The sequence below is a fragment of the Asterias amurensis genome, chromosome 13 (genome assembly GCF_032118995.1).
Source record: "Asterias amurensis chromosome 13, ASM3211899v1".
Lineage (NCBI taxonomy): Eukaryota > Metazoa > Echinodermata > Asteroidea > Forcipulatida > Asteriidae > Asterias > Asterias amurensis.
Genome location: NC_092660.1, coordinates 6314588 through 6332146, shown reverse-complemented (window position 1 = coordinate 6332146; position 17559 = coordinate 6314588). Strand labels below are relative to the sequence as shown.

General features: G+C 37.1%; 2 protein-coding genes across 8 annotated transcripts in view; one reads left to right on the top strand and one right to left on the bottom strand.

Moving 5' to 3' along the window:
- The window catches only part of LOC139945753 (polypyrimidine tract-binding protein 3-like), a 108246-nt gene extending 100354 nt beyond the window's left edge, over positions 1–7892 (top strand). For all 7 annotated transcript variants that reach the window (XM_071943149.1, XM_071943144.1, XM_071943145.1 and 4 more), the window contains 6 exons: positions 3200–3292; positions 4190–4287; positions 4744–4862; positions 5465–5539; positions 6107–6170; positions 7442–7892. In XM_071943149.1, coding sequence (XP_071799250.1) covers positions 3200–3292; positions 4190–4287; positions 4744–4862; positions 5465–5539; positions 6107–6170; positions 7442–7513 — 521 coding nt within the window. In that variant the 3' untranslated portion in view covers positions 7514–7892. The remainder of the gene's footprint in view (positions 1–3199; positions 3293–4189; positions 4288–4743; positions 4863–5464; positions 5540–6106; positions 6171–7441) is intronic.
- Positions 7893–14365: 6473 nt separating this feature from the next.
- On the bottom strand, positions 14366–17393 carry LOC139946476 (transmembrane protein 53-like). Its single transcript, XM_071944143.1, has one exon. The coding sequence runs from the start codon at positions 17347–17349 to the stop codon at positions 16474–16476; it is 876 nt and encodes a 291-aa protein (XP_071800244.1). The 5' UTR covers positions 17350–17393; the 3' UTR covers positions 14366–16473.
- Positions 17394–17559: the final 166 nt, after the last annotated feature.

Sequence of the window (17559 nt, the reverse complement as noted above, 5' to 3'; positions counted from 1 at the left end):
AAAATACTAGAACTGGAAACCTATGGAGGAAGAGCATTTTTAGATTTCCAATACAGTCCATGTGTTTGAAACTTACTTAAATGCATAAGCTCCATCTTTGTTATTATCGTGTTAAATAATGCCTTTAGCTGTTTAGCTTTACACAAATTTCTCAATACAGCTTTGCTGGAAGCCTCAGTGGTACTCTTAAGTTCAACAAGTCAATAATGCAGTGGTCTGCAAAATACTCCCCAGCCCTCCTTCCCGTTTTGAGTTAATTAACCTTTGTATCATTGCTTAGCATTTATGTTTATTTATGCCCTGTTAAACTCTGCTCAAATCTTCTCCAACTCAAGGTGCGCATTGGCGGTTATCTTTGTTGAAATTACACTGAAGATGACAGTTGGCTATGGCTGTGTCCGGCTTTGGTAGTGGCTATGACCAGATGGATGAAAAAGCCAACCCTTCAACATTGCTGCTGCATAGCCGTAGCCAAAGTCGTTCGGTTCGGTTGCGGCTTTTGGCTGTAGCTGTTGGTTCCACTGACAGTAATATTGTGTTTCCCTGTGGAGCCTAAGCCGGTACCAAAGCCGGAGGCCATGATTCCAAAAAGGGCCACTGAAATGAATGTAAGGCCGTGTTCGAATTGGCGACTTTGGCTACAGCTACGGCTAGATCAGCGCGTCTGTCAGTGTTGAAGAATAGCAGACGCGTGCGCCCTAGCCGTAGCTGTAGCCGAAGTCGCCAATTCGGACATGGCCTAACATTTAAACAAGATGTCAATGCCAGAATGTAAAGGTCTTTTGTTTTCACACGAAATTATTTTCTCAACTTGTGGTTTGCAATATATTCATGTTTCTTGTTGGGGTTAGAAAATATAACAAGTTGTATTGAGCAAGTCATTGTTGAGAGAGCAAATCCTTGATCATGAGAGTTGAGCAGAATTTAGCAGAGTTTGTGGTGCAGGTTTTATTATTGTTGTCGCCCAACAAATAGAAAAGCTTTTTTTTTTTACTGGTGGAAAAAAACCAATACATGATTAGAATCACAACCTTAAAAAAAAACTACCATTGTTGCCTGCTTGAAATTGTTGCCAATTTGCGAGAAAAGTGTCACAAGCAACATTTTGATGGATTTGTTTTGAAAAAAAAACTTGATGCAAAGTTATTGAGAAACTTATAACCAAAAGCTTTTTTTGAAGTACGGAAATGGACTCTCCTTTTTATATCTGATTTTGATATTGAATGGAATAATCCATTGCATTAGTGGGGGTGTATATTTATGATTTTGTTTGCTGTGGTTTGGTTTGTTTTATATACCTAATACTCCTGAATTTAGGTGTGTCTGTTTCTAAGCCCTCTTATTATTTCTTTGGGAAACTCTGTAACTCAAAGCAAAAGAAAAAAAAAGGAATCAAAACATAAGAACATCTGAAACTCTAAATCTCTTGGCTTTTGCATGATTCTTGACCTGATAGGAAGTTTTGACTAGATGCATGTGTAGTTTACCCTAACGATTTTTAAATGACCTCTTTGCTGTGAACAAAAGCAAATAACATTGACACTTAACTGTAAAAAAAAAAGAGTTAAATTACATCATCTCAATTTAAAGCATTAAAAAGGTTTTGTACATTGTAGAGTTCTTGAGGATATAAGCTGTGATCGGATTTTCTAGAATCTTCTTGAAAAGCAAAGTTTTTTCTAAATTGTTTATAGTTGCACACAGAAATCAAGCATGAAATTGGTTCAAAAAGACAATTTGTGGTGCTACACCAAGCCTTCTTTCAAAAGAATTTTGTTATGAAAACAAACTAAGAAATTTGACAACAAGTCAGAGATATAAAATTAGTCTTGCATGACCAATCTCCCTTCGCACAACACCTATCTTTTATCGGCCACCACAATTCAAAACCCTCAATGGCTTTGCTGTCTGTTTGTTTATTTAACCCTTTCGTTTACTGATAGACTGTACCCAAAAGTATTTTAAAAAATTGAAAGGGGAAAATATTAAAATGGTCTTTGTTTTAAAGGCAGTGGACACTATTGGTAATTACTCAAAATAATTATTGGCATAAAACCTTTCTTGGTGACAAGTAATGGGGAGAGGTTGATGGCATGATACATTGTGAGAAACGGCTCCCTCTGAAGTGCCATAGTTTTCGAGAAAGAAGTAATTTTCCACGAATTTGATTTCGAGACCTCAGATTTAGAACTTGAGGTCTCGAAATCAACCATCTAAACGCACACAACTTCGTGTGACAAGGGTTATTTTTCTTTCATCATTGTCTCGCAACTTCGAGGACTGATTGAGCTCAAATTATTTTGTGCATATGTTGAGTTACAGCAACTGTGAAGGCTAGTCTTTGACAATTACCAATAGTGTCCACTGCCTTTAACGTGTTTTTCTTGAGGGTGTGGCAAGGGGGGGGGGTATACTAGTTCAAGAAGAGGAAACATTTGGTGGTAGTAAAATGTCATCAATTGTTGCCGTTTCTACAGCTTTTATCTTTAAAGCAGATACTCTTTTTGAAAGACATTTCAGATCTTTGAATTTGAAAACAGCGTTCTGGATTGAAATTTACTGCCAGTGAGAGCCATTTATATTGGACCTAAAACGTTACGTTACTTTGAAATTTGGTACAGTAGCTTCTAAAATACAAAACTGTTTGTACGTTTTAAAAAGTAATTTGACAGTCAACACATTTAGGTGCACGGTTCACGAAAGGGTTAGTCAAGTTTTGTTTGTGGTTTGGGGTGAGTTGATTTTCCTCTGGGAGATTTGTCTTCTGATAGTTTTGATTTGGTTGGTTTTTTTGTCGTTATTATTTTGTTAATCACTTAAAATTAACTCTTATTATTACTTCAAAATGTTAGCCTTAGTTGTTAAAAGACTCTAGACTTTTCGAACAAGCACAAATTGTAGCTCAAAATCTTGCTTTAAGTTTATTTTTGGCATTTCAAACCTTTTCGGCCAAAAGCTTCTTCAAACAAATATATTTTCTTTCATACTTCTTAGAAGATTGATTGACGTATTGAGATTAGGCATTTTAAAGATTAATTTGATCAGGGCTTAGGTGTTCAATAATAAGATTACAATAACTGTTTAGTTATTAACCGGCTGGTAACTACTTATTAACCCTAACTTAAACTAACATTCAAATTCATTGATCTGCCCCAGAATTTGAGAGTTAATATCTGTTATAATGCTGTGGTTATTACAGGGGTATACGGTGACGTGAAAAGAGTTAAGATTCTGTACGAGAAGCGAGACAACGCACTAATTCAGATGGCTGACGCACACCAGGCTCAGACAGGTACGGTATAACCCCCTCCCATTACCTTTAAATCCTCCCAACCCTGCTCCCAAACCCTGCTCCCTAACCCTAAGCCAATCGCCAAAGGTGAGAAAATATCTTTATTTAGATGGCTTAAGGGCATCAGGTTGAAAAAGGTAGGGTCCACCATCCCTTCCCCTTCTCCTACCTACCCTTCCCCAACCCTGCCTTTCCCCAACCCTGTCTTTCCCCAACCCTGTCTTTCCCCAATCCTGCCTTTCCCCAACCATACCCACTCAATCCCACATTCAAACCCTGCATTCAAACCCTGCATTCAAACCCCACAAATAAGACGACACCCGGATATAGCTCTTGAAGGGGCACAGCAATTTTCTAGTGGTAATGGGAACTTTTACGGGGAAAATATAAGTTATCAATATAAACCACAATGGAAATTGACTGGGTAAATTTTGAAAAGGTTTTTGAGTTTGAACAAAGAATTGACTAGAGTGGGATTCGAACCAACGACCTCTGGATTAACGTGCCTGCGCTGTACCAACTGAGCTATCTAGCTCCATATTGGCGGTGTCCCTCTTTTGTCAATATCTTTGTTCGGGGGTGCCAGTCAGAAGTCATACAACCGTTAACTGCCGTGTAGCCAGGGATCACACCCAAATTACGATACAACCTGGGAAGCGGCAACCAGGGGATCACTTTAAGGGGATGCGACTTTTTGTTTCAGATATCAATATAAACCACAAGGGAAACTGACTGGGTAAATAACTGACCCTTAATCCGGAGGCCGTTGCTTTGAATCCCACTCTAGTCAATTCTTTGTTCAAACTCAAAAATATAAGTTAGTATTGAAACCTTTCAGAGGGCCCAACTTTAACAATTGTCACTGTGATAATACTTTTATTTTTGTTGTTGTTATAGCCCTTGCTAACCTGAACAGTGTGAAGTTGTTTGGGAAGCAGCTGAGGGTAGCGCCCTCTAAGTATCGTGAGGTGGCCATGCCGAGAGAGGGACAGCCGGTGAGACACACATGATTCCTTGCAGTTTTTAAAATTCTTTTATCTGTTTTCTAGACGATAAAAAAATTCAGCCTTTTGGTCGGTCATACGTTTTGTGTGCATTTATGTATTTATTCATCATCAGTGACTTTTTATTATTAACACAATATGCTGCACTTTTTGCCATCTTTGCCAGTTTCAGCCACTATTGTCCTTTTTGGATTGGCCAGTTATGGCCACTATGGTCATTTTCGTACTGGCTAGTTACTGCCACTATGGGGTTTTGGGGATTGGCCAGTTACTGCCACTTTAGTTTATTGGGCCAGTTACAGCCTCTATGGTCCTTTTTGGATTGGCCAGTTATGGCCTCTATGGATATTTTGGGACTGGTCAGTTATGGCCACTATGCACAGTGAAGTGCTAATTAAGTAACATTCTTCTCTATGTTCACTTTTTAATATACCCGTCATATTTCAGGATGCTGGTCTGACTAAAGACTACAACAACTCGCCGCTCCATCGGTTCAAGAAGCCTGGCTCAAAAAATTTCCAGAACATATTCCCACCCTCCGCTACCCTGCATCTTTCAAACATTCCGTAAGTTTTGGGTATCATTCCACCCTCTCTCGACCCCCTTCCCTTGGTGAAGTATTCCAGCGAGCAAACATGGCCAGTCCAGTTTTCTGCCAGAGCATTCCAATGGGACGTTCCAAATGATGCAGGGCTCCAATTTTACGCTTGACCGCAGGCCCGAGGCCAGTGGTTTTAGTGTGGGCCAGACAAGTCCAGCGATCTTGTGTTTTACAACTAAACAACTGTTGATTAATGAAGTATTGACCCATTTCACCTGACGTCATCATCAGAAAAATCTTGAATGAGCCATACTGGTGGGCAATTTCACTGTGCGTTTTCACATATAACTCTATGCATAGAGTATGCTGTGCGTTATGCAGTGAAGTGTGCATTTTAGGCGACACTGCGTTAATACACGCAAACCTAATTTGCCCACCAACATGGTGAGCATGGCACCAGTCGTCGCGTGTGACGCGCGTGCAGGACATACAAATGCATGTACAGTTCTTTTCCTCCATCAATGCGCAATGTGGCTGAGGGGATAAGATCCCCGGCTTGTTAAGCAGACTAACAAATTTGTAAACTCTCACTAGTGATGATAATATGATTCTTTCGTGTTGATACAGAGCCAGTGTAACAGAAGATGATCTTCAAAGTGCCTTTAGTCAGCACGGATCAGTTGTGTCTTTCAAATTTTTCCCGTAAGTATTTATTTTTTGTCCCTTTTTGCAACCTTTTCTACAAATTTCATCACCAGTGTTACCTTCTGCCCTTAAGGTTTTTAGACCCTTTTTAAACACCTGAATGGTAATATATTTGGTTTAAGGTAACACCATGTGAATAGCTTCTTGCTGGCTAAACAGTTGAATGAGGCTAGTGCATTCGATTGAATGTGGCTAGCATGGGTAGTGCATATGAACTAAGCACAAGTTTCAGCCGAAACATCATGATCTTTTGACCTCAGCAAGGGCGCTGTTTGTGACCATAGGGCCAATGCAGATTTGACCTTTGACAAATCATGAGGTAGAAGAACAAGCAATGGCAGCCATTTTTTTTTAAATTTGAAAACCACTAAAAAGATTTTCAATAGACAAATTTGCGATGAGCATTGTCCAAATGATGATGTACTCACTAGAATTCCATTCGTGTTTCATCAAAGGCTCAATTCTACCGTGAAGCTGACATACTAGTGGTCCATTTTAGTGAAATTACTTTCAGGGCAAAGCCAGCAGTTAACCGTGAATGATATTTGTGTTTATAATTTACAGGAAGGATCGTCGTATGGCGTTGATTCAGATGAACTCTGTGGAAGAATCCACCCACGCTCTCATCGTAAGTCTCTTTCTCTCTCAATTCTCAAATCTCAAATCACATTAGTTCAGACAACAAGCTATTCAAGTTTTCACAGTTAAAATTAGAAAATAAAAGAGCGGTAGGAGGTCTTGAACATACATTTAAAACCGGCAAATTAGTTACGCAAAGATACAAAAACTCGCCAGTCCCCTCAATGCTCCAGATGCTTAACTCAATCAGTTCATGATAACCGCTCCGTTTCATTTCCTTTGTGCTCATGTTGTGTCCAAATCTCCCTTGCCTACAGAATGTTGCTGTTTTGTTTTAAACTCCCTTGTTTTGTTTTTATTTTGTGTCCACAAATCCCCCCTCATGTCTATAGCTGTTTTCCCCAATTCATGTTTGTCTGTTTAACTCTAGAAATATTTTTAATATTATTGTTTTATCATGTTAACTTGTACATATATTTGGTCTTGTATTTTTATATGAAAATAAACCAATATTGAATTGAATTGTATTGAATATTAGTTTTCACGCAAGACAATAACTGGATGTTTAAACACAGTGAAAACAGACTGGGGTGTTCATATTTTCTTGCAACTCAGATGGTTAAATGAGCTTACTCTTTCTTAGGTTTGTTACTGTTTGTGTATGTAAGGTCACACAAAATTCGGATACTGGTCTTTGTCGATTACCGATGTTTTCCCAAGGGTTTTAAACCCTTTCACTGCAAATACTCTTATTGCTGTAAATGAATAATCTATTTGCAAAATTGAGTCCTTTTCTTTGATTCATCAAAGTGTAGGAAAATGTTATCAGGGCTATTAAGGCGGGTGCTATGGTCATTTGGGTGCAGCCGTCGATTTCACCAAACTCTTCCTAACTTAAGATTAATCTTAGGACTTAGGACGAGTCCCAACTCTGCACTGTGGCATGCAGACCTTAAGATAAATCCTAACTTGAGATAGTTTTAATCCTAGCTGAAATCGGCTGCAGGCCTCTTACAGCTGCTTTTTGCTTTACTGCCCCGTTGAGCCTGCTCTGGACATTTTGGTACAAGTTGGGCTACTATGGTCATTTTTGTACTGGCCAGTTACAGGCACTAGTTATATGCACTAGTTTCCTTTTAACTGTTATAAATATATTTTTATTATTATTATATTATTATTGTTTTATGGACATGTTGGTACTAGCCAGTTATTAATGTAAATAAGGAATCTGTTTGCAAGATTGAGTTGTTTTCTTTGTTTCATCAACGCGTCTTAAAATGTTATCATCTATTATGAGTTTCTTTGTTTTCTCCTATGCAGGCTCAGCACAACTGTCAGTTAAGTGAGTCAAACCACTTGAGGGTGTCTTTCTCCAAAACGCAGATGTCATAGAAATCCACCCCTGCTTACCACATGGAATATGCTCCTCGACAATGATAAGACATAAGGACTTCTCCATTCGCACTATAGAAATGGGGGTGGTGAATAAGAGGACATGGAAGATTCTGTTATTGCTCTACCCCCACAGAGTGAGTGGAGCAGACCCTTAATTCAAATGGATTTGTATTATATTGAGATTCTGCGGGGTGTACCATGATTGGTAGAGGGGTTTTTTAAGTCAAGGGACGATAAATTTTCCATCACTTTCATTCTCTGACTCATTTTACAAGGAGCCAATTGTGTAACCATGAAAACACAAAGTGGGTTTGTTTTTGCGCAATTTGTGCTCCTTAATGGTCCCAGGACCAAAAAAAAAGAAACAATACAAAAAGTCCAGAAAGTTCAGTGGAACTGAAAGGAATTTGTGAGAATATAAGTAATTGTAACTGATGTACAAATTGTATTCTTGGTTTAATAAACCAGGACAGAGCTGTCAGGTGTATTATTTTTTTAATACCAAGATTTATTAAAAGATAAAAACAAGGGACTTTTTTGTGCATGCTTTGATGCTATTTTAACTTGTTTACTGTGAGACTTCTGTGGATCAAAATATCTTTGTCATTTTTGTTGTTGGTGTTCGTGAAAGAAAGGAGGAGATCATTCAATCATCTGATCTCAAAACAAGCGTGTTTTAAAAAACCCGAAACAAAGCGATTGTCTTTTTTTGAGGGAGTGTTTTAGTCCAACAGAAATTTAAAGTGTAGTACTGGAACAATCAAGTTTTTTACGAACAAGAAAACAGGCTTTCATTTTATGTTCTTAGTCAAGGCACGGTGTGATGTGTTGTTTGAAAATATATTGAGCAAAGACATGTTTGAATTATCTGCTCCTTTTGATATCGTCTGGAAGTATTTTTTATTTTCTCTTCATAAATTTCTAGATTAGTTATCAAAGTCTCTGAAATTGTAATATTTCCATGGGATTTTGTCTTTTATTTTGCTGTGGTGAACAGGTTTTGGTGCATGTTTTGACAAATTTATTGTTATTTTTTTTCTATCAATCTTGAGAATGCAGTTGTAACTAAAAAAACTTTATCACAAATAACTTTTCTTCGGTTTTTCAATTTTTAATAAAAAGAGTAATGATATTTTACATGGTATAATTATGAGTGATCACTGATTATTAAAAAAGGTTTCTTGGATTGTGTTTGTCTAATATTAGGTGGTAGTCTTAGGTATATTAATTAACAAAAACAAATACTTCACTGCTTTTAATTTCAAATCTCGAGGTCCAAATATTGTTTGCAGACCTATTAATATAGACTTCTCTAACACTCGGGCTGCATACCACAAAGTGTCCCGTTTTATTCACAAATTAAAAAAAAAAGTTTATGGAATTTGAATGTCCGCTGTTTCAAGCGGATGAATTTATTTAAGAATGTGCATTTTTGGCAATAATTCGTAGATTTGTTATAACGATAATTATTATATTGTTAATTATAAATGACAGAGGACGGTCGTTTGTATATACTGATAATAGAGCAAAGAGCCGATGGAGTCTTTTTCGGAGACACAAGACTAAAACCTTGATTTGGGAGGGGAGGGGTGTTTGATTTTCCTGTTTGTATAACCGCACTTAGACAATCCATCCAATACAGGTTCTCAAAATATATTTTTTAAACTTGTGCATATAAACCCAACCATTTATGAGGTTAAAGGTCATTCTTAAATGCCACAGAATCCTAGATTTTGAACTACAATTGAGTATTTACTTGGTAGGGATCGGGGGGTCGCTTCCACCGAGTTAAGAAATTTATCTGCTTAACTTTGCAATTAAATTGAGTTTTTATTTTTGGAGCCAAGATGATATCTGAGGCTTAAAAAGAAGAAGCAAAACATCAAAGCTGCAATGCTTGAGATGGGTATTGCTAGCTACTTTCGTTTGTTTATAAATAAGTTTGTGAGGTGCAATTTGTAAAGTAAAAGAAAACAACAAGCTAAAAAGCATGTGGGAAAACTTGGTTAACCCAAGAACCAACCCAAATCAGTCAGTACTGTTCCATGTTTTGACAATGTTAAAACCACTAACCAAAAATGGTTTTTGAGTTCTTTACTGTTTTTTTCCTCCTTTTTTTCTCTTAATTTATTATTACTTTTTTCAAAAGTAAACATGAAACATGGATTTTTCCTTTTGTTGCCATTACCCTCGAAATTGTACAACTTATACATAAATTTTAATTTTTCAATATACAAACTTTGATCTTTCAGCATCCTGTTAAATTCATGAAATAGTTGCAGGGTCGTTCATTTCTTTTTTGTTTGGGTTATTCGGTTTGAATATTGCTTTGATTTCAACATTTTGTTTGTTTTTTAAAGATTTTTAAAAACCAATTTGGGATGCTTTGTTAAGAAGAAGAAGAAGAAGATAAAACAAGATTTTTGAGGCTTGCATATATATTTTGGTACCAGTCGTTGTAATGTTAAATCCATATCTTGTAGATTGAAATACAGTGTAAGATTTTTTCAGAGTATAAAAAACTCAGATTTTGTAGATACAGACGATATTGTTGGGACGTGTAGTTGCATGTTGTTGTTTTTTGTTTTTTGTTTTTTTAATAATATTAATGACGTGAACTGCCTGAAATTGGAATTGGCTCCATGTCAAATTCGAAGTTGAGCTTTTTTTAAATCTGTATTTACCAACCATTCTAGTGTGCATTTTGGCGTCCATAACCAATAACTGTTTCGGTCGAATTGGCCATTGGTTAACCATTTGCCAATGACCATAACGGTTATTGATTGTGACTGCCATAACGCACCCCTTAAGTTGTATGCATTATTGCCAGTATTAAATTGAACAGTGCATAGAATTTCCTGCACCTTTTTTATTTTTTAGAAGAAGAAAAATCTTGTATATAAGGAAAGACAAATTGAGAACACCTTGAGGATGAGTTTGATTGTCTCTGCTTATAGGGCACTGAGGGTGGTTGGTCAATACCTTTTTATTCTGAAATCGATTCTTCAAAACCAGACACAGAATCAAGTTATGTATTTTGATTTGGAGTGTGTTGTACAATGGCAGCGCTATGTGCAATTTTGACTGTCTGGCCAAGAAGGTCATAACCATGGTGATGGCATGGATCCTGATGGCATCCCAAAATCAAAATATGTAACTTGCCTGATTGTGAATTATTGATAAAACATTCCACTTTGGACCACAACTTTGGAGATCATTCCATTAAGAAGGCTGAAAAAATAAAATAATTATAAAACAAAAAAAATATAAAAAATAAAAACTGTGTGCCTTAAACACTGCTTTGTAGTTTTTTTCCCTACACTCCTTCACACAGCCTTTCTAATTCTCTTTACATATCAACAGCCTTATGTCCATGTCATTTCCCTCAAATCTATACAACTTGTCATATCTTAACTGTTTTTCATCCCTGACTTAGTGTACAGGTATTTCTAGCGTTTTTCTCTCCTGCGTTTCTCTCTCGTTCTGTGTCATACTTCCTGCTCTTTGCTCTATTACTAGTTAGGAATGATTGCACCAGCAGATCTTGGGAAAATTTGGTTTTTAATTACCCTGTATTCTGCTGGTGTATATCACCATATACATGCTCTGACCTCTGACCTTTGTTCTATGACCTTCTTCAATATCTGTTGTATTTGGTGTTTATTTCTGTAATTGTGTTTTCTGCTCTTCAATTTTCTGAGTCACTTCTTTTGTGAGCTCCCCGTTGCTTTAAAATATACCAGTCAGTCATGCTTTTAATCTTTTCCCCTTTTCAACAAATAAAAAACACCCCAAGATTTTGGATTTAAATACAGCATGAGAAATTTGTTAGTTCTTGACAGAAGCCGTTGCAGTCTCAAGTTTGAAACTCAATATAGGCTTATTGTGTTCTGTCTAGTCAAAATAGCTAAACAATTCTAAATTAACTGTTCAAATTGTCCATTGTGTCTTTGCTTTTTAATTGTTCAACCATAAATAATTTGCTGTATTGTGACCATACTAAATTAATTTGAAGTGATACATTCCCCATAAAAATAAAAACAATGTTTGGTATTGCAGAAATGAGATTTATTTACATTAGTGGGATTTGTTGCGTAAGCCCATTGCCTATGATTTATATGCTTGAATTGTAAATTGCTCATTTTCTATAATCAGTTTTTGATAAAGAGCTTTCTTGTTACTAAGCAGACTTTAACTTTAATCTGTTACTATCCTATCCATCTGAATGTGACTTGTCCTTTGATTGCTCCTCCTATTGCAAAAGAAATTTCAATCATTTCCTCTGTAAGAAAAATAATTTCATAGAGAAGAATTCCTGTGAAGTATTGCAGTGGTGGAACCCAGGGGGAGTTCCCCTTCTTTCTGGAACCACCCACCCCTGCTTCCTCTTCATGTGGTCAGTCTATCCTTACTACCTCTTCCTATAAACCCTTGCACAACGCGCAATGCACCTACACACGCCTATCCTGTTTCCGCCATTTTGTGGAGTCAAAATGTGCATTAACGGGTTGATGCCCAAAATGGCAGAAATCGTAGACGCACGTAGACCTTATCACAAGTACTTGGTACGTGTGTAATAGGCATGGAATGAGGTGCATGCTGGTCTAGCTAGCGATCAAGTTTGATAGCTAATTAGACCAGCTTGCACCTCATGCTATAGTTAGCGCTTGCGTAATGGGTATTTGCGAAAAGGTCTATTGTTTGGAGGTGTGTTCCGCTTGGTGCAGGGGGTCTATAGATGTTCTGTACAAACTACCCATTCACCACCATCCTATCCCCCTTCATGTTGAGCAATGAGTGAAATTCCTTTTGTTTGATAAGGACAGCGGCAATCACGCTGGTAGCTATCCTTTGGCCTCTCCTTGTTAAAGGAACACATTGCCTTGGATCGGTCGAGTTGGTCTTTGAAAAGCGTTTGTAACCGTTTTTTATAAAATGCATATGGGTAGAAAGATGTTGTAAAAGTAGAATACAATGATCCACACAAACATGCCTCGAAATTGCGTGGTTTTCCTTTCACCTCGTCGACTAATACGTCGGCCATTTATGGGGGTCAAAATTTTGACTCCCATAAATGGCCGACCATGTTAGTTCGCACAGTAGAAGGAAAACCACGCAATTTGGAGGCAAACTTGTGTGGATCATTGTATTCTACTTTTAAAACATCTGTCCAACCATATGCATTTTATAAAAAACGGTTACAAACGCTTTTGTTTTGACCAACTCGTCCGATCCAAGTCAACGTGTTCCTTTAAGCAACCAGTTTGTTAATTGCATGCCTTGTAACATCATTACTCCTGTTCTAGATGTGTACGCTGTTATAGCTTTTTACAGCTTTTCATGTGATTTCTACATGGTTTTTTCTTACTTCTATATAGGCTGTTGATTATGAAACTGTGTCTCTGTAATATATTATTCTTTATACTCTGTAGTGTAGTCCTTAGCATATAATAACCTGTTGGTTAATAACAGACAGGGGAGAGAAGAAATAAATGTGCCAAGATTTGGTTTTTGGTTTTTGTTTTCATTGTGGAGGGTGACCACTTGGCACATTGGAGAAATTATTTGCACTTTTTGAAGAGAAGAAAAACATTTAAAATGGGAGACTAGAAATTTGCAAACTGTTCATGCCATTTTTTGTTGTTGTAATGTTGCGAAATAAATGCAGGCAATACAAATGGCAAAATTTATTTTAATTTGATGTCAGTTTAATGAATTGGTTTTTGAAACCTGAAGGCCTTGATAAGTGATGATGCTAGACGATCACATTTTTTTTAATTCTCATGTGTAAAAGTTAAAAGTCTTGGTGCAAATAATTTCTCTGACAGAAGTTTTGTCGGGAGAAGATGTTATGTTGATTTCCTCTTCTCCCACAAGACTTTTGAGTTTTCGTTTTTGTTTTTTCTTAAGATATTCAGTAACCAGGCTGTATTATACTACAGTGTATCTTTCATTCCTTTATAACTATTTTATAACTGCTTAACTTATGTCTTCTTGTATTCGGACCCTTTTGGAACAAACCGCGTGTTGGTCTCTTGAGGGAACGATCTTACGTATGTGTGTACATTTTAGGTACAAAATCTTTTCCTTTGGTGTCTATCCTTGGATCAACTTACAAGTATATTGGTCAGATAAGTTGGGGAGTGCTATTGACTGGGTTAAAAGTTACTTACACTGAAAGTATTCAAAAATGCTAAGAAGGTACAATAGATTGGCAGGGAGTATTGGTCGGTTTTGAAGTGTACACTTCAATGTTTATAATATTATACTTAGCTCTGTGCACTTTACAAACTGAAGTCTTGTTTTGCTAAAATTACAGACCAACCAAGAGATAGTCTGTTTTTATACTCTGGGAGAGAAAAATACCAAACAAAGTTTTGTAGCTTTGAATAAAAGTGATTTTTTTTACCATCCAGTTTGTAAGTATACTGTATTTCTTGTCCAATAGATAACTTGAGCAAACTTGTGCTTTGCAGGACATAACAAAAAGAATGGTTTATGAATTGTAAGATTGTTAAGATCAACAAAACTTGGAAACGTGACCAAAAAAATGTTCACATGTATGTATTATATTAATGAAGACAAGCAGGTAAAGAATAAAAAGTTTGGTTTTGTAAAAAAAATTGTGTGTTTTACTTGTTTGTGTGGATCATATGAACAATGTTGTGTATTTATTTTAAGGGAATCAAATATCAGGCCTGGTGTTTCATCTTGGAGAGGGCGACGCCTTGTTTATTTTGCAAATGGTCCAAAGTTTGTAGTGAAATTGACCCCAGCATAATTGGGCAATACAAATGACTACTCACACCTCATTACAAACAGTAAAAGGGATATCTGAACAAATTCTGTTTCTGTTAAAACCACACTTTATTAATAATGTACCTTCTAATGTGGCTTTTCAACTAACACTTGCATTAACAAAAGTTGTGCAAAAAACATAAAACATGCCATAAATGAGGCAAAGGTTTAGACTGGCAAAGCTGAAACATCCAAACACACACAATTCTAACAAATTTACTATTTCATAAATATACATCGTACCAAGTCTGCGACTCTGCATTCCAAAAATGTAAATTTGCATAACTTCAAAATCAGATATATACATGAACAACTTTGTTTTTGAAAAACAAATATTAGTTTGTACAGTGTTTTCAAGGCTTTATGGCACAACTGTAACAAAGAGAAAAACAAGGAAATCATTAATCAGCTGAAAAAAATGCAAAAGGTGCCACAACATTTTTCAAATAAAATATTTATTAGTCTTTTATAAAAGGCTTTAAAAACGTACAAAGATAAACATAAACCGTTATAAATGCACAATTTGTTTAATATATTCACACTAGTTAGTACATCATATTAATTATATACTAATTTTCCTTTCACATCAACAACTAATGCCAAAGAATTAATATATAAATCTAGTGAAAAATTATTAAAGTTAATATTACACATTGATGTGTCTTTTCTATTCATCACCTGCTTTAAAGATTTAACAAAAAGGAAAAATCAATTACGTAAAACAATGATAATTTTGTGTAATTTACTAGTGTTTCCTTTAACCTCTACATGTATGAAGAACTCACAACGTGGATGTTGTGCATTCTGGTAAGTTTGTACACTTAGTTTTGCTTCAATCATCAGGTTGAATTTCAACCACCTACATTTAGCTCAGTTCATTAGCCAGCTGAAACACTGCTACAAATTACTAAACAGCCACTTAAAGGGAGTTCTCATTTGGTGTATCTCAACATATGCATAAAATAACAAACCTGTAAAAATTTGAGCTCAGTTGGTCATTGGAGTTGGGAGAAAATGATGAAAGAAAAAACACCCTTGTTGGACGAATTTGTGTGCTTTCAGATGGGAATAAAAGACTTCTAGCTAGAAGTCTTTTATTATTTTAGTGAGAAATTACCTCTATTTCAAAATCTATGCTACTTTAGAGGGAGCCATTTCTCACAATGTTTTATACTATCAACAGCTCTCCAATGCTCGTTACCAAGTCAGTTTTTAAGCTAATATTTGTTTTGAGTAATTACCAAACGTGTACCTTCCCTTTAAATGCACTGCTGGCTTTACAATCCAAACACATGAAGCTAATACTTGTCAACAATGGTTCTGATAAACATAAAGTAATTTTTGTGAAAAAATATATTGAAGTTTCAAGTTGACAAATTATATAACGGCAAACTGGTGAGAATAATACTATTTGGTCCTTGCTGTCTCTTTGTTGCATCTGTTTATGCAAATAGATTTGTTGTTGATGTCCAGTGACATGTTGTTGAAACAGAGTCGATATTAAACCAGGCAATTTACAGGCAACCATTTTCACACAATCTTTAAGAAAAACAAACCAAATCACTTTTAAATTTCAAGATTATCCCCCCCCCCCACCCGTGATAGTGCCTTGTATGTTGTAAGAAATATTTCTTAGGATGTTTAGTACTAGTATCAACCTTATTAAAAAGGGCTTTCCGACTATACATTATAACACCCCCCCCCTCACAATTATCTATCCTGCATTTTGATTTAGAATCATCTCATCGTTAAAAACAATAACATGATTTAACTTTTCAAAACATGCTCCGGGGAACTGTGTTTACCAAGGTGGGTGCGTAGACATCAAAATGTAAAACATTCATTTGAATTATTTAAGGCCGGGCCATACTTCCTGCGAATGCTTTGTGTGAAGTGAATTTTACTTCACAGAGCTGTTTTCACATTTTGCAGAAGCTCAGCACATCGAAATGATCTTTGCGAATTTGGGACGTCGACAATCGCGTTGCATTCGCAGGGAGTATTATAGAACCAGGTTTAATTCTTCTAGAACACACATAATTTTTTACTTCAATAGTTGCGATAATTGTAACCCTCCATCCTCACGACCGACGGGAGGATGGATGATTACGAGCATCTCAACTGCAGTGCTGCTCATCCTCGGTTCCTTGGCTTAACATTTAGTTATCCTCAAGAAAGTTTTGGAGACAGCCTTGTGCAAAGTCTTGGCATCTCTGAATGTATTCATCTCGGTGAGCAAGAAGGTGTGTACAGTGATTGGACTCATCCCAACAGACTTGCTGCACGTGGACCTCCCTCTTGCGGCGTGCCTCGACCACATCGTCAACATCTCTCCAGGGGCATATCTCATCCGTCTTCGAGTAGAGAAACAGTTGGGGATAGCGGGAGGGGTCAGTTTTCATCGCTGACATGAACTTTGATCTTTCCTTTTGACTTTTCCAATTCGACGGCAGAAAGATGGCGAGTACTGCAAATAAAAGGAGCGCAATTGTCTTGATTATCTTCATGAAGAAACCACTTGTCTTATCAGCTGCATTGCGAACTTTCATATACTGCAATAGAGACGGGGCACACGGGCAACTGTCGTAGACACACCCGGCGACTTTCACAGTCGACAGTTCACCACCAAGTTGAGGGTCGTGGAGGAATTCAGTGAGATGCTTGTAGATAAAGCAGCCGCCATTGCTGAATATATGAAAGAACACGACGTTTTCCTCCAGGCCCAGATCGAAAACCAGCTCCAGAACTTTTCTTGCGATGTCTTTCAATTTGAGTGGGTTGTAAAGAATGTCTTCGGTGGGGGCGGTATAGCGAACTGTGGTGAAACCCAGCGAGTGGTAAATGGCACTGTATTTACCCAAATGACGGTCCTCGCAGCCAACCCAGCCCAAGAGAATGACCACTGGCTCTCGACGATCCAATTCTGACGTACCTCCACCATTCTCGTTGCCTTCTGCTGCCGAAATTGCAGTCGGAAAAGTGACATGATACTCGAGATCTTCACTTTCCGCGTCCGCCATGTTGCTTGTTGTCATAAATAAATTATGGACCCCTTTTCGCGGCAACACGTCGTCGTCATATACTATGGTTGTACGGTCGGGCTAGTCTTGGCCCAAGACGTCAGTGATCGATAGTGGCTAGTGTACCACACATTCGCGCTCAGCTGTAAATCGCTACAGCGCGCCCCCTACGGTATGATTGACAAACTTGACTGTCTTGCCAAGACTACGGGCTGAGTGGAGCAC